At 39.2% G+C, this 24,363-nt stretch overlaps 1 protein-coding gene across 1 annotated transcript in view; it reads right to left on the bottom strand.

Moving 5' to 3' along the window:
- Positions 1–24,363, bottom strand: part of ATP2B3 (ATPase plasma membrane Ca2+ transporting 3) — a 287,085-nt gene that overhangs the window by 230,916 nt on the left and 31,806 nt on the right. The window contains exons 2-4 of the mRNA XM_053695746.1: positions 9,805–10,002; positions 4,061–4,318; positions 33–158 (exon numbers count right to left, since the gene is read on the bottom strand). Of these exons, the coding sequence (XP_053551721.1) occupies positions 33–158; positions 4,061–4,318; positions 9,805–10,002 (582 nt within the window). The remainder of the gene's footprint in view (positions 1–32; positions 159–4,060; positions 4,319–9,804; positions 10,003–24,363) is intronic.

Here is a 24,363-nt window from a genome sequence, read left to right as displayed (position 1 = left end):
CATATCTGTGTCACTTCCTGTGTCAACCTCACCAGAAAGCAGCATTGGATCCTTCTCTACAGACTTGCGCACATGATCTGACTCTCCCGTCAATGAACTTTCGTCAATTTTGAGATCGTTTCCCTGGATCAGAACTCCATCTGTGGGCAGCAGGTCGCCTGGGAAATCACAATAGAACATAAATCAAATTAACCCTTTTGTGTACTCGACAACATTCTAGACACAAGTCGGTTTATGCTCCCTAAAACTCAGGTTAAGCTGCAAATAATCCAATATTACATATTTACTGGGAAAAAGAGGGGACACAAACTGCACAGGATGTATTTTCAATATACAAAAGTAATTGTCTGTTTCACTGTTGGCCACAACCGGATGTTATACTGTACTAATGTCTATAAATGCTTAAATATACAGAAAAATGTAGCTTACTGTTTGCCTATTTCTGTATTCAGGTCTAGTTTCTATTGAGGTGGTAAAGTTTGGAAACTTGTGGTAACTTAAAAAAAAATCTCCATAAATTTTAATGGATATACATGTTTTTATCACCAGTATTGAAAATGGTCTACCTCAATGGAAACTAGCCCTCAATAAGTAAACTCAATAGTCTCTAGTAGCAAATGTGCCGGCAGTATAGCAACTGTAGCCTGAAAACTATTGTTAAGAAAAGTATACATAAACGGCTCGTTTCCATTGAGGTGGTAAATTGTGGAAACTGGTGATTAAAACATTTATCTCCATTAAAGTCTATGGAGATTTTTTAAGTTACCACCAGTTTCCAAACTTTACCACTTCAATAGAAACTAGGCCAAAATTTATAAACATACTAAACAGCAAATTGTGCTAAACTAGGCTTAGTTCCATTAAAGTGGTAAAGTTTGGAAACTGGTAGTAACAATAAAATTCTCCATAGACTTTAATGGAGATAAATGTTTTTACTTTTTCAAACTTTACCACCTCAATTGAAAGTAGGCCATAGCTGAAGCATGAGGTAATTGGTTGTAAGCACATGGGCCTTGTTTCCATTGAGGTGGTAAAGTTTGGAAACTGGGTGTAAAACCATTTATCTCCATTAACGTCAATAGAGAATTTTTATGTTACCAAAGGTTTCCAAACTTTACCAACTCAATGGAAACTAGCCCTTAGTCTGTGGAGAATTTTTATGTTACCAAAGGTTTCTAAACTTTACCAACTCAATGGAAACTAGCCCTTAGTCTGTGGATAATTATTATGTTACCAAAGGTTTCCAAACTTTACCAACTCAATGGAAACGAGCCCTTAGTCTGTGGAGAATTTTTATGTTACCAAAGGTTTCCAAACTTTACCAACTCAATGGAAACTAGCCCTTAGTCTGTGGAGAATTTTTATGTTACCAAAGGTTTCCAAACTTTACCAACTCAATGGAAACTAGCCCTTAGTCTGTGGAGAATTTTTATGTTACCAAAGGTTTTCAAACTTTACCAACTCAATGGAAAGTAGCCCTTAGTCTGTGGAGATTTTTTATGTTACCAAAGGTTTCCAAACTTTACCCTCTCAATGGAAACTAGCCCTTAGTCTGTGGAGAATTTTTATGTTACCATGAGTTTCTAAGCGTTACCATCTCAATGGAAACTAGCCATTTATCTCTATCAAAGTCTATGGAGAATTTTAATATTACCACCAGTTTCCAAACTTTACCACCTCAATGGAAAGTAAAGAATAATGAATAAGTCAAAGATTTCCTCTCTGATCATAGGATATATATTTATAAGAGGTGCAGAATCAGATGTGTGCACTATATACATTATAATGGATTCTTCTGTTATTTGCGTGCATGTGACGTTTATTTGGCATCCTCTGCAATTGTTTTTTCTTTAGCTGTATCTCTTTATTGGGTTTTTATCAAACCTAAAATTCATAGCTGTTCACAGGCGGTTTAATGAGCACTTTAAACTTAATTTAGCCGAGTACTGACTACAATTCATGGAACTGTCATACATTGTTGTGACATATGTCAGTGTATGCAGCATGTACATGGGCTGCATTTGTAGTTGTTTAAGCAAGAGCACAAGTTGTGCTGAATATTCTTGTGCAAAATAAATTTACCAATTGTAACTACTCTCTGCAGGGAATTCGCACAACAATTTTATAGTCTCACTAGTTAGCACTTAAAGGGATATGAAACCCAAATGTTTTCTTTCATGATTCAGATAGAGCATGCCATTTTAAGCAACTTTCTAATTTACTCCTATTATCAGTTTTTCTTCATTCTCTTTTTATCTTTATTTGAAAAGCAGGAATGTAAGCGCTTAAGAGCAAACCGATTTTTGGTACAGCACCTTGGTAGTGCTTGCCACCAATCAGCAAGCGATACCCAGGGCTCTGAACCAAAAATTCCCCGGCACCTAAGCTTACATTCATACCTTTTCAAATAAAGATACCAAAAGAACAAAGAAAATTGATAATAGAAGTAAATAAGAAAGTTGCTTAAAATTGCATGCTCTATCTGAATCATGAAAGTAAACATTTGGGTTTCATATCCCTTTAACAATCTGCCAGTAGACCATTATCCAACATTTGGTAGAGATGGTTTGGCATATGCTAAAATAACTATTTAATGCCTGAATTTCACAGTAATCAGAGGCATTTAGCAACTGGAATATAATTACTTTTCTCAGGCTAAAGTTACCAACCTACTCATGGCAAATACCACAATGTCTGTTAGATTAAGCTACTGAAATGTAATCTAGTCGTTTGTGTCTGTCAGCTGCTGTGTCTATTTATTTTCCAAGTAAGGCCTAGTTTACATTGAGGTGGTAAAGTTTTGGAAACTGGTGTTAACATACAAATTTTAATAGAATTTAATAGAGATAAATGTTTTTATCACCAGTTTCCAAACTTTACCACCTCAATGGAAACTAGGCCTTAGGCCTAGTTTCCCTTGAGGTGGTAAAGTTTACAAAATGGTGGTAACTTAAAAAGTCTCCATAGACTTTAATGGAGATAAATGTTTTTAGCACCAGATTCCAAACTTTATCACCTCAATGGAAACTAGGCCAAAGTTTTTTATCACCAGTTTCCACAATTTACCACCTCAATAGAAACGAGCCCTAAGTTGAGTGTGCACTGTGACTGAAAGAAGCTCACAGAAGGTCTTGTTAAAGTGTTTGGCTACCATCCTGGGGATCATACATTCTTATTGCACAAGTTACTTATGTTTACCCAATAAAGGCCTAGTTTCCATTGAGATGGTAAATTGTGGAAACTGTTCATAAAAACATTTATGTTCATTAAAGTCTATGGTGATTTTTTATGTTACCACCAGTTTCCAAACTTTACCACCTCAATGAAATCTAGGCCTTAGTTATAAGGTACATGTATACCTCACTTTACAGCGCTTCACATTACAGCGCTTTGTGGTGCTAAAGTTCAACCTCCAAGGATTTTGAAAACGTGCTGTACTCATCGTGATATTGCGGATAAAGTGACTGGCACCATTTTGTTGTGCGCAGTTCACTCAGTTTACAGCATTACAGTGCAATCTGTATCTTAATGTGGTAGTCTGGCAAATTTTACAACAGTAATTGTCATTATTTTAAAGGTGCAGTTTTTATTGAATACTAATTGAATACTGTGCTGTGCTAGTGTTAAATTAAACTTAGCGCTATTGCACCCCTAATATATGTTAGTTCAAACATGTTTTCAAGTTTTTAAACACATTGGCAAGTGAAAAGAAAGCTAAAACCATGTTTTTTCACTTTAAGGAGGTTTTTACTTTACAGCGGGGCTCCGGTCCCTAATCTGCTGTATGAGCGAGGTATACCTGTATTCTATTGGTATATAATATATTGTAGCTATAGACATTCTAATGTAATCCTATATAATTCTGGAAACAGAAGTCTTTCTTTTTCACATTAAGTTTTATATTTTATTGTTTAAAGGTTTCCGTCCATTGCCTCAGAACCAGGTCATTGTCCCACAATATTTGTGCTAGTGCCACATTCAAGTGTTCTGTGTCTTTCTTCCCTGTTAGGGTTTACTTTAGCAGTAAGTACACTTTTCTGATGAAAGAGAAAGTTCTCACCATATTTTATCTGGGCGATGTCTCCCACAATGAGCTCGGCCACTGGGATCTGTATGACTTGGCAATTTCTGACGACGGAGAATCTTTGCTCTTGTTCAATGCGACTCTGCAGGCCCCGGAACTGTTTTTCTTTACTCCAATCATTAAAGGCCGTAACCAACACAACACAGATGACAGAGAGCAATATGGCGGCTCCCTCAATCCACCCAGCTTCAGCTTCTCCTTCTTCATGACCTCCAGATCCAACATTCCCACAATCTAGTCAGCATAAAAACATCCAGTGAGTTAAAGCATGCTACATAAACATTATACAGAGGACTTATGCTAGTAATAATCATACCCACTGCTTATAGCAGTGTTTCTTAACCGCGGCCCTCAAGTACCACCAACAGGTCAGGTTTTGATTATAACAACTAGAGCACAGGTGAAGTAATCAGCTGACCAGTAGCCATGGTTACTAACCTGCTGTCACCTATCAGCTAATTATTTCACCTGTGTTCTAGTTCAGCGATAATAAAAATATGGACCGTTAGGGCTACTTGAGGACCACGGTTGAGAAACACTGGCTTAAAGTACAATAGTTAGATCATGGCGTCACAAAGTTGTTCAAAATCCAGCCCAAACATTCAGTAACCCCAGATAACATTATAGAGGTTTTCATACAGAGCAGTAGTTTAACCTATTGATTGCCAGTATCAAATGCAGTATTGACTTAACCCCTCAAATGCTGAAATATTAACGTATACGCTATTTCAGGTGCAAAAATAAACACAAACGAACAATTTCCTATACATTTAATAACAAGTCATTGAGAACACATTAACGGAACAGTGAAGTAAAAAACTAAATGTACATGATTCAGATAGAGCATGCAATTTTAAACTACTGTCCCATTGATTTGTATAATCTAATTGGCTTCATTTTCTTTTTATCATTTGTTGAAAACAGTAGCTAGGTAGACTCTGGAGCAGCAATGCACTACTGGGGGCTAGTTGCTGATTGGTCCAGAGCGGAAACTACTGCTGAATTAACTAACAAATAAGAGCATGTCATTTTTGCCATTGGGTGCTTTGTGGTTATAATATTTACTTGATATACTTATTATTGAAATAACAGTTACCTTAAAGGGACACTAAACCCAATTTTTTTTCTGTCATGATTCAGATAGAGCATGCCATTTTAAGCAACTTTCTAATTTACTCCTATTACCAATTTTTCTTCATTCTCTTGGTATCCTTATTTGAAAAGCAGGAATGTAAGCTAACGAGCCGGCCTATTTTTGGTTCAACTAAATCTAGCCACCAATTAGCAAGCACTATCCAGGGTGCTGAACCAAAAATGGGCCGGCTCCTTAGTTATTAAAGATAGCATGAGAACGAAGAAAATTTGATAATAGGGGTAAATTAGAAAGTTGCTTAAAATTGCATGCTCTATCTGAATCATGAAAGAATAAATTTGGGTTTAATATTTTTTTAAGCCTGTAAATCCCTTTTAGACTCAACTAAATGATAAGAAACTCATTTGTAACCTGAGCATAAATAATATGCTAAAAACACTTTATTATTTCTAGCAAGAAAGAGACCTAAGAGATAGGGGTAGATTTATCAATGTGCGGGTGGACATGATATGCTGTGGTGGATCATGTCCGCTGCACATAGATAAATGCCGACGCTTCCGGCATTTATCATTGCACAAGCATTTCTTGTGAAATGCTTGCGCAATGCCACCCCCTGCACATTCGCAGGCAATCGGTCGTTAGCAGGGATTGTCAATTAACTTGATCGTATCTTAAGTCCGCTGCTTCTTAACTTACATTTCCATGGAGCCAGAAAGTACGGAGGTGGATAGCAGGATCCGCTGCTTAGTAAATCTACCCCTTAGTTTACAGTTTGAAGACTGGATGAATTATGGCTGAAATAATTTTCTCATTTATAAATATATAACATAATTGTTCTCAAGTACAAAAAGATTCAATTATCTACACCAGTGTTCCTCAATTAAAATTGCTATCATGCATCATTTTCTGCTCTCAGGGATTTATTTTGAAATCCAGTTTTACTGAATGTAAATTTAGCATATGTTTGGAAATAGAGCAACAAATAATAAATAAATTAACTTATAGAGAAAACATACACACAACATAGATATAATTCTTTAACATTGTGCCACATATATAAAAAACAAATAGGGATGTAATAGGTATAGAACACTTTACTTGACAGTTTTCACCATGACATATTTTGTATGTGATATGTCACTGTGGCCCTACATCTGGCATGTTGCTCAGTGAAATACAAACTGATCCTTTCCCTGTAACAAACTTTATATGAGAGTTTCTCAACTCCAGTCCTCAAGTGTCACTAACCGGACAGATTCTAAGGATTTCCCTACCTGAGCACAGGTGAGTCGGTCCCAGTGAGTAATCAGCTGACCAGCTTAGGCAGTGAAATACAATCTGGCCTGTTAGGGGTCCTTGATGGTAGAACTGAGAAACACAGATTTCTTTAATGTTTGCTGCATCAGGAATAAAAATAATAAAAGGGCAAGTGCTGGAGTATTCCTTGCCAGGGCTGGATTGGCGTTCCAGGATACTGGTAAAAGTCCTGGTGGGCCACCCGCCAGCTATTGGCAGACATTGAGCAGCTGAGGGAGCACAATGATCTTGTTGAGCGCACAGAGGCTACTAACCTACTTGAGCTATGTGTGCTCGCGCTCCCAGTGTGCCGGGCCATGTGGTTTCCAGCTCGCCTCCTTGTCATGCTATCCTGCCCCCCTCCTTCCCGCAGTGCTATAAGAGCTTGCATAGTGAGGCAGTCCCTCCACTCTAATAGCACTGTGGGGAGGGGGGCGGGGGATATCATGACAAGGAGAGAGGCTGTGGGGAGGGGGGCGGGGGGTATCATGACAAGTAGAGAGGCGAGCTGGAGGCCATATGGGCCAGCACACTGAGAGCACAAGCACACAGAGCTCAAGTAGGTTAGTAGCATTGCTGTTAGGGGTTGTGAAGGGAGATCGGCTCCTATGCTGTCTGCATTTGATTTGTGCAGGTATTATATGTGGGCTTATACCAGGGGGCAGGGTTGGCTGGGCTGGTGGGGGGGGGGTGGGCAGGACCAGTCTATACAAAATAAATTTCCAGGGTCCATCTGATTTCCCATTCCGGCCCTGGTCCTTGCTAATGCTCCAGGTACCCCCACTGGTACATGTACCACAGTATGAGAAACAAGGGTTTACATGTCCCTCGATAGACATCTACAAGTACAACCAAACATAATACAACCCTAAATGATCTCTTACATGTCCTATACTATCTACTTACATGTCCTATACTAGGCTGTAGACTAGAGAGATAGTGTCTTACTGCAGAATGATTCAGCCCTAGCTTTTGTTGGTTTTTGAAAACAGAAGCAATAACAAATGCTAATCATCGCTATTGATGATCGCTTCCTCTGAAAATTCTGCTCTGTGTATGTAATTTGTGCAAGTAACAATGCTGTTGTGATAGATCCAAGTCTAAGCAAGCTGTGGTTCTATTTCAGTTCTCATTATGTAGACGTCTGTGTGTGCATGCTGACATCAGTGTACAACATATAGTATTTCTTAAAGGGACATTAAACACTAAATAAATCATTTATAGAATGATGTATTCAGAGCAAATATTAGCCTGAGAATAATGTATATCATAATATTTTTTAAAAATTGAAAAAATAAAGGTAACATTCTAATGTCCATAAAGCAGTGGACACCGCCATATTGTATATTTCAGAGACAGCCCTTTTTGTTTCTAACACCCCACTCCTGCGAACTTTACTCCCAAAATACTGCCTAGTGCAGTTACTTTATTAAAAAATAAAAATGGTGCAATTTTTTTTTTTTAAATAAACTACACTAGACAGTATTTTATAGGCATTTGGGGCATATTTATAAAATTAACCACTTGTAATGGCTGGTTATTTATCACACGCCCGCAAACAGGCAAATGTCCCCATTTGCAGGCGCGCAATAATGCACTCCACTTGTACTCTAGCTCTTAATGTCACGAAAACCTCAGGATTTAGCTAAGAAGGGGTTAATTCTGTGTAGCTTGAACTCAAAACAGTTATTTGTTTTTCAAGAATAATGGTGACTTGTGCTTTCTTTGAAGTGCCAGGAGCCTCCTAAATAGCTGCACCAAATGTTATTGTGTATACATTGAGTCATAAAGCCACTCAAGCTCTTAGTTTCAGAAAATACACAGGATAGAGTTTATGGCTTAGGCTGTCAATAGAATGCATGATGCAAAACAGGGCCTCAATCACAAAAACTGACCAGGTCACTGAAAGGACATTGGTATATTATGTACATATGTGTGTGAATCTGTAATGACATAAAATGAAGGGAAATCTGTCATATCTGGTCTCAAATTGATTCTCCAAATGAAACTAGGAGGTATATATGAAAGTGGAGTTACCTAGCAGAACTTATAATGTATTGTATAATTTCAGGCAAGAAATGAGTCTATTGAAGGTCATAAAGACATGGGGGGTTTCTTAGCCCGCCCAGGAGGGTGTGGTGAGGCAACCTGATCTATGGGAAATCAGTATAAGAATCTTATTTCTTAACAATAAGATTGTCATTCTTACAAGGGGAGCTGTTCTGCAGAGTAAGGAGCCATCATTTTCATGCCAGCCCCTGGCACAGATCTTGAAAACTAGGAAAGTATTCAATTCTGTTTTTCTCCTTTTTATTTTAAAACACTGTTTGCGTGCGTAATTTTATTTGTGACAACTTTTTATTAATAATGCATTGTGCATAATATTTTTGGCATAATAAATAATTCCTTTATTAAGTTTGGCCTTTGCCTAATAATTGAACCACATTACTGAAAGAGACTGGAATATTAGAACTGTATAATTTAGGTTATTTTCTGCTAAATTGTATTTAGAGAGTTAATGTGTAAAGTCTGGGTTTTTTCTTAGGATTTCCCCTTTAATAAATTTTAAGTGGTGGCAGTATTTGAGCTATAGGATTGTTGGTTTAGTGTGGGTGGCATTAAAAAGGACTTTTGGGCATTTCTCTTATGTCTAATACAGACTAGGGAGTGTGGTTAACCCTTGCACCCACTAAACTGAATCACAAGCTTGCCTGGTGTGGCTAGATAGTGACCTATTGGTGACAGTAAAAGGGGGCTGATAACCCTTTCTGTGCCAAATAAGTGACTGGCGCAGGGTTGGATAACCTTGGTTCGTCACAGTCACTATATATACTTTCCTTTTGGTGATTTTCTTTTAACAATTTGTTTCCAACTTCAAAAAGTAGCCGAGAGAGGGGTCATACTTGTTTAGTGCTTTTTTCTAGTTGAACATGGTGACCATTGATGGAGAAGGATAGTGACATTTCAAAATGTTATTCAGCAACTTCAGTTTGTTTTAATGCTTCATTTTTTTAGCACTAAATAGTAACAAAATAATGATTTTTTTTCATGACTGCCAGTGCAACAAAACATGTTGTCATTGTGTATTAGACAGTACCAGTGTTGGTTCTAAGGGGGCGCAATCATTCTTGCAGCATGTGCCAGTTCTTTCACGCATCTATAGCTATAAATGTACATGCCCTGCAGTTTTCATTGCAGGATATAGGTAAATTAGGGAAATAGGGCTTTAAATAATAAAAAAGTAAAAAAAATTAGAATATATAGCTGAACATAATGACCGCAACAGCATCACCGTTACACCTTTGGTTTGTAAAACCCTGATTGTACTTACTCTCACTCTGTTCTCCTGGTGGTGCATAGAATGAAAGACCCAGTGAGACGATAGCAGCAACTTCCAAAATGATAAGAGTCACATCCTGTAGAGCTTCCCAGACTAATTGTAAGAAGGTTTTGGGTTTTTTGGGGGGTATGAAGTTCATACCATATATCTGCCTTCTTTTCTCAAAGTCAGCTTCGTTCTGAGACAAACCTAGATGTGAATATAGAGACAAAAAACATTAAGCATAAAGTAATATAAATACAATATAATAAGTAATAAATGCTTAAAGGGACAGTATACTCCAGAATATGTATTGTTTAAAAATATAGATAATCTCTTTATTACCCATTCCTCAGTTTTGCACAACACAGTTATATTAATACACTTTTTACCTCTGTGATTACCTTGTATCTAAGCCTCTGCAGACTGCCCCCTTATTTTAGTTCTTTTGACAGACTTGCATTTTAGCCAATCATTGCTGACTCCTAGGTAACTCCACGTGCGTGAGCACAATTTTACCTATATGGCACACATGAACTAATGCCCTCTAGTTATAAAAAAACTGTAAAAATGCCCTCACATAAGAGGCGGCCTTCAAGGACGTAGAAATTAGCATATCAGCCTACCTAGGTTTAGCCTTCAATAAAGAATACCAAGAGAACAAAGAAAAATTGATGATAAAAGTAAATTGGAAAGTTGTTTAAAATAACATGCCCTATCTGAATCATGAATGGTTAATTTTGACTAGACTGCCCACTTTAAATCCATAAGGTACATACTAGGGGTAAATGTAATAAACCCCCGGGCGGACATAATTCGCTATAGCGAAACATGTCCGCCCTGCATCGCTAAATGCTTGTGCAATGCTGTACCCTGCACAATATTGGCTAATTGGCTGCTAGCAGGAGGTGTCAATCATCCCAATAGAGATTATTGCAGTCTGCCACCTCAGAGGTGGCGGAGAAGTTAAGGAGTAGCGCCTGAAACCTCGGGCGTAGAAATCAGCATCTGCTGATTGATAAATCTACCCCTAGATATTCTGCTGTTGAAACAAAAAGATTTAGATTGTTTACATTGCAGTGCAATAGTTTGTATCCCATATCATTTATCCCACTAACTGTTATAGACTATTGTAGACCAGGCCGGATTAAACCCTACTTGCACAAAAATATTTGACAAAACCCAAGACTATAAATTCCAAGTGGAAAGAATCCAAAACATTAGGCTGGATTACAAGTGGAGCACAATATTGTGTTTTTTCCAGCTTTTGCGCATGTATTACAAGTTGAAAGTAATTGTGAGTACTCAATCTTTATTTACACTTGTCTGGTTAGCGCAACTTCAGAGCTTGCGTAACGGGTAGGGAAAGAAAAAAGTTGCATAAAAAACAGCTTAAATACATGTAAAAGTACAATTAGGGGTAGATTTATTATAGTGCGAGTGGATATGATACAATGTAGAGTGGTAGTGCATTATAGAGGGGGAAGTGAGGTATAGTGGGGCTCTTGTAAAAGCCAAAATAACAGGTACTGCACAAAAGCTACTCAAGACCAGAATGCAAGGTTGTTTGCCCCATACAGTTCTTAGGCAACTTAGTTGTGGTTACACCTGATCTGGTTAGGAGGCACTGAGTATGACTCTGTCTTTGCCAATTTAACAATATGCACCTGTTACACTAAAAATGTGATAAATAGTTTTCTAGTCTACGTTAAGTGAAGCATTCGTGCTTCAGACGGATAACACCTGATTTCTTGACAACTAAAACATTACGTGTGTAGATATAACAAGCCAAGAGCTCAGCTGAATCATCAACTACTTGCAAAAAGCTCCTCAACATATGATAATGGAATTTATTTGTGAAACAGGTTAAAGTTCAAGGCTACTGCATTTAATAGATTTGTGTGGTGCTGATGAATGAAACAGTCATTTCCTTCTGAATCCAAGTTACAAAAATAGAATATAATAGATTCTCTAAAATCCTATAATAATATCTTGTTAACATCATCGTGTTTCCCTACACACCAGTAAGGCATCTTGATAAAGGCTGAAAAGCCGAAACACGTAGATCGCCTGATCTGAGACACACAAGCAGCTGGTAACACGTAGGCTACCAGAGAAAGAGGTGGGGACAGCACTTCAATATCGTTGTATTCCACCAGAAGAAGCTTGCATCAACGCAACGCTAAAAAGTGCACTGTAAAGGGACTTTCACCACCATTAGGAGGGTTGGAGCAAGTGCGCTAAAAAAGCTAAAGGTATCAGATATAGTCTAAATCCCTTCTTAGTGATTATTTAATTTTAAAAATTTTAAAAAATATATTTATAAGAAATTGATCGATGGTCAGAGGAAAGAAGTGTAGTAATAATAATAATTATATGTGCTGAAATTACTCTATTAATAATTTTAATTAAAATCTCTGTGAAAAAATCTCTCTGTGTGGAAAATCTCTGTTGTAAAACATGTATAATAATATAACTTTAAAAATATCTCTGTGAAAAAAGCTTTATGAAAAAATACTAGTGATAAAAAGGCTTATATATGTGAAAATGAATCCCAAAAACCAGATAGTCAGGAGACTAAACGCCAAAAAATAAAAAATTAAAGAAAAAATATAAAAAAAATGTGATAGTATCAGTGGCAATTCCTAAACATATATGTTAACAAGTTGCGTACAATAATCTCTATGAAAGAATCTAAACACATGTGCAATTCTAAAACTATTTATTATAAAGATAAAAGAAATGTAAAATTCAACAAGGGGACCTCTCCCCAAATTATACCAACATAACAAATAAATAAAAATATTTAAATAAAACGATCTCTGTAACAAATTACCAGGGACTGTGTATCACAGGAATACTAATGTTACTTTGTTTAAAAACTCCGGTTGTTACTTTTAAGATCCCGGATCAAATTAAAATTATTAATAGAGTAATTTCAGCACATATAATTATTATTATTACACTTCTTTCCTCTGACCATCGATCAATTTCTTAGAAATATATTTTTAAAATTTTTTAAAATTAAATAATCACTAAGAAGGATTTAGACTATTTCTGATACCTTTAGCTTTTTTAGCGCACTTACTCCAACCCTCCTAATTTTAAACTATCTTGAAAAGAACGAAGGATCTTTTCATCTTGTAAGTGGTGTGGTATCCTCCTTATACCAGCGCTCTACTGATATCTCTTAGACTATAAAGACTTTCACTACCGCAAGCAGATTGGTCGAAGTAAGGTCACGTGACCAGTGATGCGACAAAACACTTGAGGAAACACCAAGTTCAGAAGGATCGTCAGTTCAAAAAAGTATCACAAACCATTAAGATATTGTCTTTTGGGCTAACTTTTTTATATATCATTTACCACAGTCACATAACTTTCTATAAACACCATTGGACATTGGGAAAAGAAGTGTAAATGCTGAACTTTGCAGTTAAATACACGGACTGATAAGATCCCAGAATCAGCCTTTTTTTCACACAGACTGATAAGCATTTTAGTTTTAATGCAATTTGCGGAAGCATCATATTAGATCATGTTTTAATGCGTTGAAGAATAAACATATTTACTTAGTCAGATACTAAGGGACTGATTTATTATGCTGCGAATGCAGCAGTTTCCGCCATAAGACCGCTGCTCCTTAACCTCTGAGGTGGCAGACAGCAATCATCCCGATGATTGACACCCCTTTTAGCGACTGATTAGCCGTGAATCTGCAGGGGGCGGCATTGCACAAGCATTTCACTTGAAATGCGAACAACAGGAACTGAAGAAATACGGTCAGAAACGTGCTTGTAGGTTAAAACAAACCTTCTTTATTTTTCAGTGAAACACATAGGACTAACACCACTCCTTACACCACAGCTGATATCCGACGCGTTGCCTGCTGTAATCGGCACTTCGCCAGGGATACTTACAGCTGTATCATACCATTCTTAAATATAAACTCAACAACCCTTTAGCTTAAAGGGGTATATAGACTCTTAAAAAATATATACTAAACTAGTTGTCTTAAAGGAAAATTACTTATTACAATCTTGCTTATACTGAGTGTCAGTTTTAACTTATTTGCAAACAAAAAAAGTTCATTACATAGCACTAATAAACACCAATTAGCTCCAATTCATAATAATACTGCTCATATTAGTATAAAAATAAACATAACTAATACTGCTCATATTAGTATAAAAATAAACATAAATAATACAGTTCATATTAGTATAAAAATAAAGATAAATAATACGGTTCATATTAGTATAACAATAAAGATAAATAATACGGTTCATATTAGTATAAAAATAAAGATAAATAATACAGTTCATATTAGTATAAAAATAAAGATAAATAATACAGCTCATATTAGTATAAAAATAAACATAAATAATACAGTTCATATTAGTATAAAAATAAAGATAAATAATACTGTTCATATTAGTATAAAAATAAACATAAATATTACAGTTCATATTAAAATTAAAATAAACATAAATAATACAGTTCATATTAGTATAAAAATAAAGATAAATAATACAGTTTATATTAGTATAAAAATAAAGATAAATAATACAGCTCATATTAGTATAAAAATAAACATAAATAATGCAGTTCATATTAGTATAAAAATAAACATAAATAATACAGTTCATATTAATATAAAAATAAATATAAATAATACAGTTCATATTAAAATAAAAATAAACATAAATAATACAGTTCATATTAGTATAAAAATAAACATAAATAATACAGTTCATATTAGTATAAAAATAAACATAAATAATACAGTTCATATTAGTATAAAAATAAACATAAATAATACAGTTTATATTAGTATAAAAATAAACATAAATAATACAGTTCATATTATCAGATATAAAAAGAAATAACAAAACAAAAAAGAAAAAGAGCATTAACAAACTCAGCACCATATGCTTGGTAAACTTGTGCAGAGTTATACAGTTGTGATCAGAAGACACATCTTGAGAGTAGTGAAGTATACAGTCTAAGTTCATTAAAGTTTTTTTGTGTATTTTTTTTTTCTTTCCACTATATAAACACATATACACATGATTTACGTACAACATATCATTAATAGAACCCACTGTCTCACTATGTAGATATACCAGACCCATATATATCATGTGGTATCCAGTTTAACCACCTCATACTATACTGTAGATCTATTAAAAGTTAAATTCAAATTTTAGTTAAATCCATCCTCAACTTTACAGGCCTGTAAACAGCTTTACATCAGCTATCTCATTCATCCCAAAAGGACTACCTGTTTTCAAAGTGTATATCCAGTATACCTCTTTTTTATCTAGCGCTAACATTCGGTCCCCTCCAGTTATCCTTTTAAGTACCTAGTCTATACCCTAAAACTCAAATAGTGAACATACATAATCTATCTGAGCTTTATCAAATTTGATCCCTCTTCTATGGGACGCAAAGTGTGTTGCCACCGGAGTCCTAGAGGCCCATTTATCAAGCTCAGAATGGAGCTTGAGGGCCCGTTTTTCTGGCGAGCCTGAAGACCGCTGCTCCATAACCTGTCCATCTGCTCTGAGCAGGCGGACAGAGATCGCTACAATTCAACCCGATCGAGTACGATCGGGTTGATTGACACCCCCTGCTGGCAGCAAATAGCGAGGTCTGTCGGACCTGATCCGCACTGTCGGATCAGGTCCAACAGACCTTTGATAAATAGGCCTCCTAGGGATCTCTACTTCAAGGGACAAGACATGTTCTCTAATCCTGTCTTTTAATACACGTGTAGTTCTTCCTGTATATTGGAATTCACAATATTTACAGGTAACCAAATATATTACATACCTTGAATTACAATCTAGGTGTTGAACAATAGTATACTCATCTTTCGTAACTGTGGAGACAAACTTATCCCCTCTCTTAATAAAATTATATGACTTACACAGTTGTCCACCACACCTAAAATTAGCTCTCTTTTTATCTAACCATTTCATACCCTCAGGTATTGGTTTCAGAGTGTTCTCTATGGTCTCTGCTTTCCGAGAGACACGTCTCACACCTTTTCCCACAATCTCTGTTAGCTTAGGGTCATTTCTTAATGTCAGCACATATTTTTGAATAATTCTGCATACCGCCGTATATTGCTTACTATATCTCGAAGAAAACGTTATGATCTCATTTTTATCCATCCCATTACATTTAATTTTATCCTTAATTAGTGTCTCTTCAGGCTCGCCGGAAACAGAAGTTATGAAGCAGCGGTCTAAAGATTGCTGCTCCATAACCTGTCCGCCTGCTCTGAGGCAGCGGACAGAAATCAACCCGATTTTGCATGTGCACATTAGGTAGGAGAAACAGATAAAGGAAGATACAAGGGTAGTGTGCACATTAGGTAGGAGAAACAGACAAAGGAAGATACAAGGGGAGTGTGCACATTAGGTGGGAGAAACAGACAAAGAAAGATACAAGGATAGTGTGCACAACAGGTAGGAGAAACAGACAAAGGAAGATACAAGGGTAGTGTGCACATTAGGTAGGAGAAACAGACAAAGGAAGATACAAAGGGAGTGTGCACATTAGGTAGGAGAAACAGAGAAAGGAAGATACAAGGGTAGTGCACATTAGGTAGGAGAAACAGACAAAGAAAGATACAAAGGGAGTGTGCACATTAGGTAGGAGAAACAGACAAAGGAAGATACAAGGGTAGTGCACATTAGGTAGGAGAAACAGACAAAGGAAGATACTGTCAGGGTTTTTTCCCTGTTGTTTGCCATGTGCTGCTGGCAGCCATTTTACTCACCTCTCTTCCTGACTATGGTGCATTGTGGGGGATGCTGCTCATTTCCTACACTTCCTTTTATGGCCAGACTGGTGTGCATCATCCATGTGAGACAGGATGCAGTCTCAGAATTGTGATGTCATCACTTATTATTTAAAGGCCCTCTGTTTAGTATGCTTTGCCTTTGCGTTATCTCAGACCTGTTTGTGAGAGTTCCTGTGTATTACCTGGCTACCTGACGTCCTTCCTGGTTCCTGATCCCTGGCTTGTTCCTGACTCTGCTGTTTTCCTTGTTCCTGATTCCGGCTCGTCTGACTATTCACTTTGACTTCTGACTCGGCTCGTCTGACTACCAGCTCTGGTTTTGACTCCTGGCTTGTTATTTGACTTGTGGACTTTTTATTATTTTTTGCTATGAATAAAGGTGTGATTATTTTTGCACTTCTCATCTCAGTCTGATTCCTGGCACCCTGACATTACGCAAAGGCCATGAGTCCTGATGGTGCTAATAATCCACCTTTACCTGCCATCATTTCCAGGATGGATGAACAGGATCACCGCTTGGATGAATTTTCACTAGCCCTGCAAACCCTGCTGACTCGCACTGCACATTTGGACCAAAGTGTTCCGCAAGTTATGGCTGCTCCTGTTTCCGCTGCTGCACCTATGCCTACCAGGAGCATGTCCGGTTCTGCACCTCTACCTCAGCGATATGGAGGTGATCCTATTCAGTGCAGAGGGTTTTTGAACCAGGTGGGCATTTACTTTGAGATGTTACCTCAGGCGTTTCCCTCTGACAGAGCTAAGGTGGGATTTCTCATCTCGTTACTCTCTGACACAGCTCTTGCCTGGGCTAATCCCTTGTGGGAGACTAATAAACCTGAGATTTCAAATTACCCTGAATTTGTGGCCTCCTTTCGAAGGGTATTTGATGTTCCGGCTCGCTCCTCCTCTGCTGCTAAACGATTCATGTCCATTCAGCAAGGTACAAGATCTGTTGCTCAGTATGCTATTGAGTTCCGTATGCTTGCCGCAGAGGTAGGTTGGAACAATGAAGCCCTTGTTGCCGCCTTCTTTCATGGGCTCTCTGATGCGATTAAAGACAAAGTTGCTGCCAGAGATTTACCAGAGGATCTTGAGGCATTGGTGTCTTTTTTGATCCTAATTGATATCAGACTCTGAGAGAGGCCCTCTTTCAAGGAGCGTTTGCGGAAGCCTCCTGTTCCATTGTCTCCTACGTCTTCGTTCCCACCCATGCCTCCTGGTCCCGAGTCATCAGGTACTGCTGAGCCAATGCAGTTGGGATTCACGCGTCTCTCTGCGGTGGAGAGGGCCTTTAGGAGGAGGGAGGGGCTCTGCCTCTATTGTGGGTTACAGGGCTACCTTTTGAAGTCTTGTCCTACATGGCCGGGAAACTCTCACACCTAAGGTCCTGTCGGGGGCAGACCTTGGGTGGTTCATCCTCGTCCCCGGAACCGCTTAAGGAGAAACCTTTTGTCACGGTTGTCCTTTCCTGGGTGGACTCCTCCATAGTCACTCAGGCTCTTGTTGACTCTGGTGCTGCGGGTTATTTCATTGACAGTGCTTTTGTATCAAAGCACTCCATTCCTGTTTTTCCTTGGTCCGTTCCGCTTGCTATTGAGGCCATTGATGGCAGGCCCCTTCAGCCTGCACTTGTTACTCACGAAACTGCTCCGTTGTCCATGGCTGTTGGGGCTCTCCATTTTGAATCCCTCCAGTTCCAGGTGATAAACTCTCTGCATTCTCCGGTTGTTCTGGGTTATCCCTGGCTCCAAAAGCACAATCCTAGTCTCGACTGGCGCAGGTCCGAAATTTTATTGTGGCCCCCGCAATGTATTTCCACTTGTGTTCAGAAACCAGTTAAAGTCTTGTGCACTTCTTCGGTTTCTCAATTGCCAGAGGAGTACCGAGAGTTCCTAGACGTGTTTGACAAGGTGCGTGCCGGTACATTGCCTCCTCACCGGTCTTACAATTGTGCCATAGACCTGCAACCCGGAGCCATTCCTCCTCGGGGCCGGGTGTACCCTCTGTCTGTTGCAGAGAATTGTGCTATGGAGGAGTATGTTGCCGATGCTCTGTCGCGGGGAATCATCCGCAAATCCTGCTCTCCTGCAGGGGCTGGCTTCTTCTTTGTGAAGAAAAAGGGTGGCGAGTTAAGACCATGTATCGATTATAGGGGTCTTAATCGTCTTACCATTAAGAATGCTTACCCTATTCCGCTCATTAGGGAACTCTTTGACCGCCTCAAGGGAGCTACGGTCTTTACTAAACTTGATTTGAGAGGAGTGTACAATCTCGTTAGGATTAAAGAGGGTCACGAATGGAAAACAGCATTTAACACCGGGAGCTGGCATTATGAGTATCTTGTAATGCCCTTTGGCCTATGTAATGCTCCTGCTGTTTTTCAGGAATTTATTAATGATGTCCTACGAGATATGTTGCAACAGTGTGTTGTGGTGTACTTAGACGACATCCTAATACACTCACCCACACTTGAGGCTTATCGTTCTGATGTTACACAGGTTCTTCAGAGACTACGTGAGAACGGCCTGTTTTGTAAACTCAAGAAATGTGAGTTCCATCAGACTCCTACCTGCCTGGTAGTAAGAATGTTAGGGCTGATGCCCTCTCTCGACAATTTTCGCCTCTGTCCAAGGAGGAGTCTGTACCTACTCCTGTTATACCTCCTGACCATATTTTGGCTACCATACGTACTAATTTGACTTCTCCCTTGGGGGAGGAGATCCTGGCTGCACAAACCGATGCACCTCCTGAGAAACCTAGTGATAAGTGTTTTGTTCCTGAGAATTTTCTAAAACAAAAACAGGAGAAAATGACAGCGCTACACTGAATCAGGTGGGGCACCAGTAGGACTTCCCCTTTAAAAAAATAATCAAAAAGTAAAAACGGGGTGTATCTAATATCTGTTTCTCAGAAGACACACAACCACTCCCCTATAGTATAAACATATGGGACATAAATACAATCACCGACGTACACAACAGATATGTGAAAATACAACAGTCCCAAAATAAAACAGTCCCAAAACCGTAGCTGGTTTAAGTCACACAAAAAGCATATAGACTGATTGTAGCAGGATTGGTGTGTTAACTCAAACATCAAAGTGTTTAGGACTGCTGCTCTTTTGAGTTTCTCTTTGGCACCTGCCGTATGTGACAGGAAGTGAGTCTCTTGGTGCTGCTGGTCGGCGTCTGAGGTGTTCCCGCTGAGATTTGCTACAGGCGAAAGACAACTAGCCAGAGGGCATTACCGCTCATACATTACTGTCATCTTGTAAGTGTGCAATTTTCTGTGTGTGTCATTTACCTGAATAAACGCTGCTGTGATTCGTGGATGCGCTGTTTTCTTCTTGTCATTTCTTGAGAATTTTCTAACTAAACTTTTGCACACTTACCACTATCCTAAAGCCGCAGGTCACCCAGGCAAGAACCAAATGATTTGGTCTGTCACTCGACAATTCTGGTGGCCAGGTCTTCGTTCTGATATTGCTGCGTATGTTGCCTCCTGCTCAGTTTGTGCACAGAATAAGACTCCTCAACGTCTTCCTGTGGGTCTTCTTCAACCTATTGCTAAGCGTCCTTGGACACATCTTTCCATGGATTTCATTGTTGAGCTCCCTGTTTCCAATGGCAATACTGTTATCCTTATGGTGATTGACCGTTTTTCTAAAATGTCACATTGCATTCCCTTGATGAAGCTGCCTACCGCTCAGGAGCTTGCTTCGATTTTTGCCCGGGAGGTCTTCCGTTTACATGGGTTACCCAAGGAGATAGTGTCGGACCGGGGTAGCCAGTTTGTCTCCAGATTTTGGCGTTCCTTTTGTGCTCAAATGGGGATCCAGCTTTCCTTCTCCTCTGCATATCACCCTCAATCCAATGGGACTGCGGAACGGTCTAATAAAGCTCTGGAACAGTTCCTCCGTTGCTATGTCTCAGATCACCACAATAATTGGTCTGAACTGTTACCTTGGGCAGAGTTTGCTTGTAATAGTGCTATTAATGCTTCCTCCAAGTTATCCCCGTTCATGGCGAATTATGGGTTTCAACCATCCTTGTTGCCTGATTCATTCATGTCTCAGCGTATTCCGGATTTGGAGGAGCATCTCCGGCAACTCCGTTCAACGTGGGTGCAGATTCAGGATTGCCTTCATCGTTCTATGCAGCGCCAAAAGTTCCAGGCTGATCGTAGGCGTCTGCCCGCACCTTCCTACCAGGTTGGTGAGAGAGTTTGGCTGTCCTCCCACAACTTGAACCTTTGTGTGCCTTCCAATAAATTGGCTCCCCGTTATGTTGGTCCTTTTCAAATACTCCGACGGGTTAATCCTGTGGCCTACGCTCTTGAACTTTCTCCTGCTATGCGCATCTCCAATGTTTTTCATGTCTCCCTCTTGAAACCAATGGTTTGTAATCGGTTTACCACTGTGTTGCCTCGTCCCCATCCTATCTTTGTTCACAAACATGAGGAGTATGAGGTCAGCAGCATTATTGACTCTCGTATGTATAGGGGCCGTGTACAGTATTTGGTTCACTGGAGGGGCTACGGTCCGGAGGAGCATTCTTGGGTTCTCTCCTCTGATGTTCATGCTCCCGCCCTCCTCCGTGACTTCCATGCCCATTTTCCCAATAAGCCTTTTGTCCTCCCGCTGGGGAGGGGTCGTTGAGGGGAGGGTACTGTCAGGGTTTTTTCCCTGTTGTTTGCCATGTGCTGCTGGCAGCCATTTTACTCACCTCTCTTCCTGACTATGGTGCATTGTGGGGGATGCTGCTCATTTCCTACACTTCCTTTTATGGCCAGACTGGTGTGCATCATCCATGTGAGACAGGATGCAGTCTCAGAATTGTGATGTCATCACTTATTATTTAAAGGGCTTCTGTTCAGTATGCTTTGCCTTTGCGTTGTCTCAGACCTGTTTGTGAGAGTTCCTGTGTATTACCTGGCTGCCTGACGTCCTTCCTGGTTCCTGATCCCTGGCTTGTTCCGGACTCTGCTGTTTTCCTTGTTCCTGATTCAGGCTTGTCTGACTATTCACTTTGGCTCCTGACTTGGCTCGTCTGACTACCAGCTCTGGTTTTGACTCCTGGCTTGTTATTTGACTTGTGGACTTTTTATTATTTTTGCTATGAATAAAGGTGTGATTATTTTTGCACTTCTCGTCTCAGTCTGATTCCTGGCACCCTGACAGATACAAGGAGAGTGTGCACATTAGGTAGGAGAAACAGACAAAGAAAGATACAAGGAGAGCGTGCACATTAGGTAGGAGAAACAGACAAAAGGAAGATACAATGAGAGTGTGCACATTAGGTAGGAGAAACAGACAAAGGAAGATGCAATGGTAGTGTGCACATTAGGTAGGAGAAACAAACAAAGGAAGATACAAGGAGAGTGTGCACAATAGGTAGGAGAAACAGACAAAGTAAGATACAAAGGTAGTGTGCACGTTAGGTAGGAGAACAGACAAAGGAAGATACAAAAGTAGTGTGCATATTAGGTGGGAGAAACAGACAAAGGAAATACAAGAGGAGTGTGCACATTAGGTAGGAGAAACAGACAAAGGAAGATACAAGGATAGTGTGCACATTAGGTAGGAGAAACAGACACAGGAAGATACAAGGATAGTGTGCACATTAGGTTGGAGTAACAGACATAGGAAGATGCAATGGTAGTGTGCACATTAGGTAGGAGAAACAGACAAAGATACAAGGGTAGTGTGCACATTAGGTAGGAGAAACAGACAAAGGAAGATACAAAGGTAGTGTGCACATTAGGTAGGAGAAACAGACAAAGATGCAAGGTTAGTGTGCACATTAGGTAGGAGAAACAGACAAAGATACAAGGGTAGTGTGCACATTAGGTAGGAGAAACAGACAAAGATACAAGGGTTGTGTGCAAATTAGGTAGCAGAAACAGACAAAGATACAAGGGTAGTATGCACATTAGGTAGGAGAAACAGACAAAGGAAGATACAAGGGTAGTGTGCACATTAAGTAGGAGAAACAGACAAAGTAAGATACAAAGGTAGTGTGCACGTTAGGTAGGAGAAACAGACAAAGGAAGATACAAAAGTAGTGTGCATATTAGGTGGGAGAAACAGACAAAGGAAATACAAGAGGAGTGTGCACATTAGGTAGGAGAAACAGACAAAGGAAGATACAAGGATAGTGTGCACATTAGGTAGGAGAAACAGACAAAGGAAGATACAAGGATAGTGTGCACATTAGGTTGGAGTAACAGACATAGGAAGATGCAATGGTAGTGTGCACATTAGGTAGGAGAAACAGACAAAGATACAAGGGTAGTGTGCACATTAGGTAGGAGAAACAGACAAAGGAAGATACAAAGGTAGTGTGCACATTAGGTAGGAGAAACAGACAAAGATGCAAGGTTAGTGTGCACATTAGGTAGGAGAAACAGACAAAGGATGATACAAAGGTAGTGTGCACATTAGGTAGGAGAAACAGACAAAGATACAAGGGTAGTGTGCACATTAGGTAGGAGAAACAGACAAAGATACAAGGGTAGTGTGCAAATTAGGTAGGAGAAACAAAAAGATACAAGGGTAGTGTGCACATTAGGTAGGAGAAACAGACAAAGGAAAATACAAAGGTAGTGTGCACATTAGGTAGGAGAAACAGACACAAGAAGATACAAGGGTAGTGTGCACATTAAGTAGGAGAAACAGACAAAGGAAGATACAAAAGGTAGTGTACACATTGGGTGGGAGAAACAGACAAAGGAAGATACAAGGGTAGTGTGCACATTAGGTTGGAGTAACAGACAAATGAAGATGCAATGGTAGTGTACACATTAGGTAGGATAAACAGACAAAGATACAAGGAGAGTGTGCACATTAGGTAGGAGAAACAGACAAAGATACAATGGTAGTGTGCACATTAGGTAGGAGAAACAGACAAAGGAAGATAAAAGGGGAGTGTGCACATTAGGTGGGAGAAACAGACAAAGGAAGATACAAGGGTAGTGTGCACATTATGTAAGAGAAACAGACAAAGGAAGATACAAAGGTAGTGTGCACATTGGGTATGAGAAACAGACAAAGGAAGATACAAGAAGAGTGTGCACATTAGGTAGGAGATACAGACAAAGGAAGATACAAGGATAGAGTGCACATTAGGTAGGAGAAACAGACAAAGGAAGATACAAGGGTAGTGTGCACATTAGGTAGGAGAAACAGACAAAGGAAGATACAAGGGTAGTGTGCACATTAGGTAGGAGAAACAGACAAAGGAAGATACAAGAAGAGTGTGCACATTAGGTAGGAGAAACAGACAAAGGAAGATACAAAGGTAGTGTGCACATTAGGTAGGAGAAACAGAAAGGAAGATACAAGGGTAGTGTGCACATTAGGTAGGAGAAACAGACAAAGGAAGATACAAGGGGAGTGTGCACATTAGGTGGGAGAAACAGACAAAGGAAGATAAAAGGGTAGTGTGCACATTATGTAAGAGAAACAGACAAAGGAAGATACAAAGGTAGTGTGCACATTGGGTATGAGAAACAGACAAAGGAAGATACAAGAAGAGTGTGCACATTAGGTAGGAGATACAGACAAAGGAAGATACAAGGATAGAGTGCACATTAGGTAGAAGAAACAGACAAAGGAAGATACAAGGGTAGTGTGCACATTAGGTAGGAGAAACAGACAAAGGAAGATACAAGAAGAGTGTGCACATTAGGTAGGAGAAACAGACAAAGGAAGATACAAAGGTAGTGTGCACATTAGGTAGGAGAAACAGACAAAGGAA

This window comes from Bombina bombina, chromosome 12 (assembly GCF_027579735.1).
Source record: "Bombina bombina isolate aBomBom1 chromosome 12, aBomBom1.pri, whole genome shotgun sequence".
In the NCBI taxonomy this organism is placed as follows: domain Eukaryota; kingdom Metazoa; phylum Chordata; class Amphibia; order Anura; family Bombinatoridae; genus Bombina; species Bombina bombina.
This window is presented reverse-complemented; position numbering and strand designations above follow the sequence as displayed.